This window comes from Pygoscelis adeliae, unplaced genomic scaffold (assembly GCF_000699105.1).
Source record: "Pygoscelis adeliae isolate BGI_AS28 unplaced genomic scaffold, ASM69910v1 Scaffold38, whole genome shotgun sequence".
Taxonomy (NCBI): Eukaryota; Metazoa; Chordata; class Aves; order Sphenisciformes; family Spheniscidae; genus Pygoscelis; species Pygoscelis adeliae.
In genome coordinates, this window is record NW_008825614.1 from 10,437,924 (window position 1) to 10,440,652 (window position 2,729).

A 2,729-nucleotide genomic window follows, 5' to 3' on the forward strand; every position below is an offset into this window, starting at 1 on the left:
CCATGCCAGGAACCTCTTGGTACACTGGCTGCATCACCACGTCCCAGCCCAAGTTAGCTCATGAGGCTCAGCTGGCCTCGGAGAGGTAGCACGGACACGTAATGAACACAACTGTCACGGAAAGTCTAAGAGGGACGCTTGTTCCACGGACTACCCGGACAATGAAGAATTGGCGTGCCACCCCCTTTCTCGCCCCCCAGCTGATGCCAAGGCGGGCGGGCGGCCGCCGACAGATGAATAGCAGGTCTGTTCCAGCAGCTGCACGTCCCGGTCCAGCGAAGAGAGAGTCTCCAAGAGCACAGAGTGCCCCGCTCCGTGCGCAGTCTGCAGAGGAAGAGACCTGGGGGCAAAAGGATGGCCTCGGAAGGGGAGAGCATCAATCTTCAAGTGAGTCCATCTCAGGGAAATGCCCGTGGGAGGGAGAAGTGGGAGGGAAGATCCCTGGTTTGGGAGAAATATCCACCGCTCCTATCATTTGCTCCTCAGCTTTGGCAGCCGATTTCACTTGAAAATTCAGTGCTGCTTTTTTCCTCTGTTCTCCTTTGAAGAAAAGCTAGCGGCAGGATCTCTGCCCTGTTCTGCCAAGAGCTGTTATGAGCCTTTTTCCAAAAGAGTGAGGGTAAGAAGAGGGGTATTGCTAAAAAGAGCTGCTTTTTGGGGGAAGGAGGGGCAGCAGGGGCAGAAGTTAGCCTTCAGCTCTCAGAACGAGGCAGCACATACTTTACAAGCTGCAAAAATCTGAGCTGTTCCTCATCTCACAAAGCCTTTCTCTGTTCGGCAGAAAATGCTCCCAATCTGGAGAGGAGGAAAAGAAATAAATACAGCAAATGCTGAGGGAATGCAGAGGCCAGGGTTTCCTATGTAGGGTTTATAGAGAAACAAAACTTCTTGGTGAAGCTCTTTCAGTTCTCTGTGTTCCTCTTCTGAGTGTTTGTGTTTTTTAAGAAGGGTGTTTCTTGCGCTCAGTGTGTGTTCTAGGAAAGGGCAACTACCCAAGGGTTTGGAAAAAGAAACTAATAGAGATGAAATGGAATCAAAACCCCAGATCACAAACACCCGTCAAACTTCAGAAGTTCAAGTCTAGATCTGCACTTCAGACAACTCTGGAGAAGGGGAGAATATAAAGCATTGCCCCGGGGCGCAGCTTCCAGCCCTGGGAGGGCTGGCAACAGGGTCCAAATTTTGCAGCTGATTTTTCTGTCTGTAATGGTCTCAACCATCCTCAGACTTGAAAATGGGGAAGTCCATCTGGGGTCTCAATTTTTATGCCTTTGGCCTTGGCCTATGTCAAAGAAACTAAAATGGAAAGATTTGTGCCCTTGGAAATAATCAGGACAATTATGCTTAACTAGAAGGAAGGACCGAGACTCCCTGATCCTGCAGAACATAACTCTGCTGAGATACGAGGTGCAGAGCAGTTTTTTAAGACCTGGGAGCAGTTATGCTCAGATAAGAGAAACAATAACTGAGGAAGATACACAGGTAGCTGTGACAGTCGGTGAAAATGTACTCTATTTAGGGCTGAGGAAGAGAGATGTTAGGCTTTCCTAGAACTAGATAATAAGGAGAAGAATATAGAAATCAGTAAGCCAGGAATTGGGGGCAAAGGGCAAAGTGAACAAGAAAATTATGCTAAATAAAAAGTCAGATTAACTCCTTGTGTATTAAATCTTTCCAGCCAATGGAAAGTTTCGGGTCTATAGTGGATTTGAAGCCCAGGTTTCATAGAAGGAAAAAAATCAGCTTCACCGATTAAAATGCTCATAAACTTCTGAAAAATCTGGATTTTAGATTTTTCCCTTTCAACCCAAGAGAAAGAGCCAAAAGTGATCCTCAGCATCTTCAGCCTTTACGATACTCAAATAAATAAGCCAAGAAAGTCAAAGGTTCCTTGAATTACTGTCCTAGTTTCAGCTGTGATAAAGTTAATTTTCTTCCTAGTAGCTGGTACAGTGCTGTGTTTTGGATTTAGTATGACAATAATGTGATAACACACTGATGCTTTAGTTGTTGTTAAGCAGTGTTTATACCAAGTCAAGGTCTTCTCAGCTTCCCATGCTCTGCCAGAGAGGAGGAGCACAGGGAGCTGGGAGGGGGCACAGCCAGGACAGCTGACCCAAACTGGCCAAAGGGATATTCCATACCATGTGACGTCATGCTCAGTATATAAACTGGGGGGAGCTGGCTGGGGGCAGCGATCGCTGCTCAGGGACTGACTGGGCATCGGTCAGCAGGTGGTGAGCGGTTGCATCACTTGTTTTTCCTGGGTTTTGTTCCTCTCTCTCTCTTTTGTTTTTTTCCTTTTCATTACAATTTTTTAAATATTACTACTTTTATTTTATTTTATTTTAGTTCAGTTATTAAACTGGTTTTGTCTCAACCCATGAGTTTTATTACTTTCCCTCTTCCAATTCTCTCTCCCATCCCACCATAGAGGGGGAGGGTGAGCGAGCAGCTGTGTGGTGCTTAGTTGCCCACTGGGGTTAAACCATGACAGTTACAAAATTGAAAAGAGCATACCTATCTGTTTCTAGAGCAGAAAGGTGTGGAGTGTTTCTATCCACCTCTACACAGGTTGCCACAAGAAAAATCATGCTACTGAGATTTTCTTTGCGACACCTTACAGGGATTTCATGAAGCCACCAGACAGTACAAAATATAGATGAATGCACACAGATTCCAGCATGCTTATGAACAGGAAATATACAGTGCTGGCAGGGGAGGGAAAG

The 2,729-nt window shown here is 45.9% G+C and overlaps 1 protein-coding gene across 1 annotated transcript in view; it reads left to right on the forward strand.

The window, feature by feature from the left end:
* The first annotated feature begins 233 nt into the window (after positions 1–233).
* The window catches only part of NINJ2 (ninjurin 2), a 48,309-nt gene continuing 45,813 nt past the window's right edge, over positions 234–2,729 (forward strand). The window contains 2 exon segments of the mRNA XM_009332894.1: positions 234–329; positions 331–387. Coding sequence (XP_009331169.1) covers positions 234–329; positions 331–387 — 153 coding nt within the window.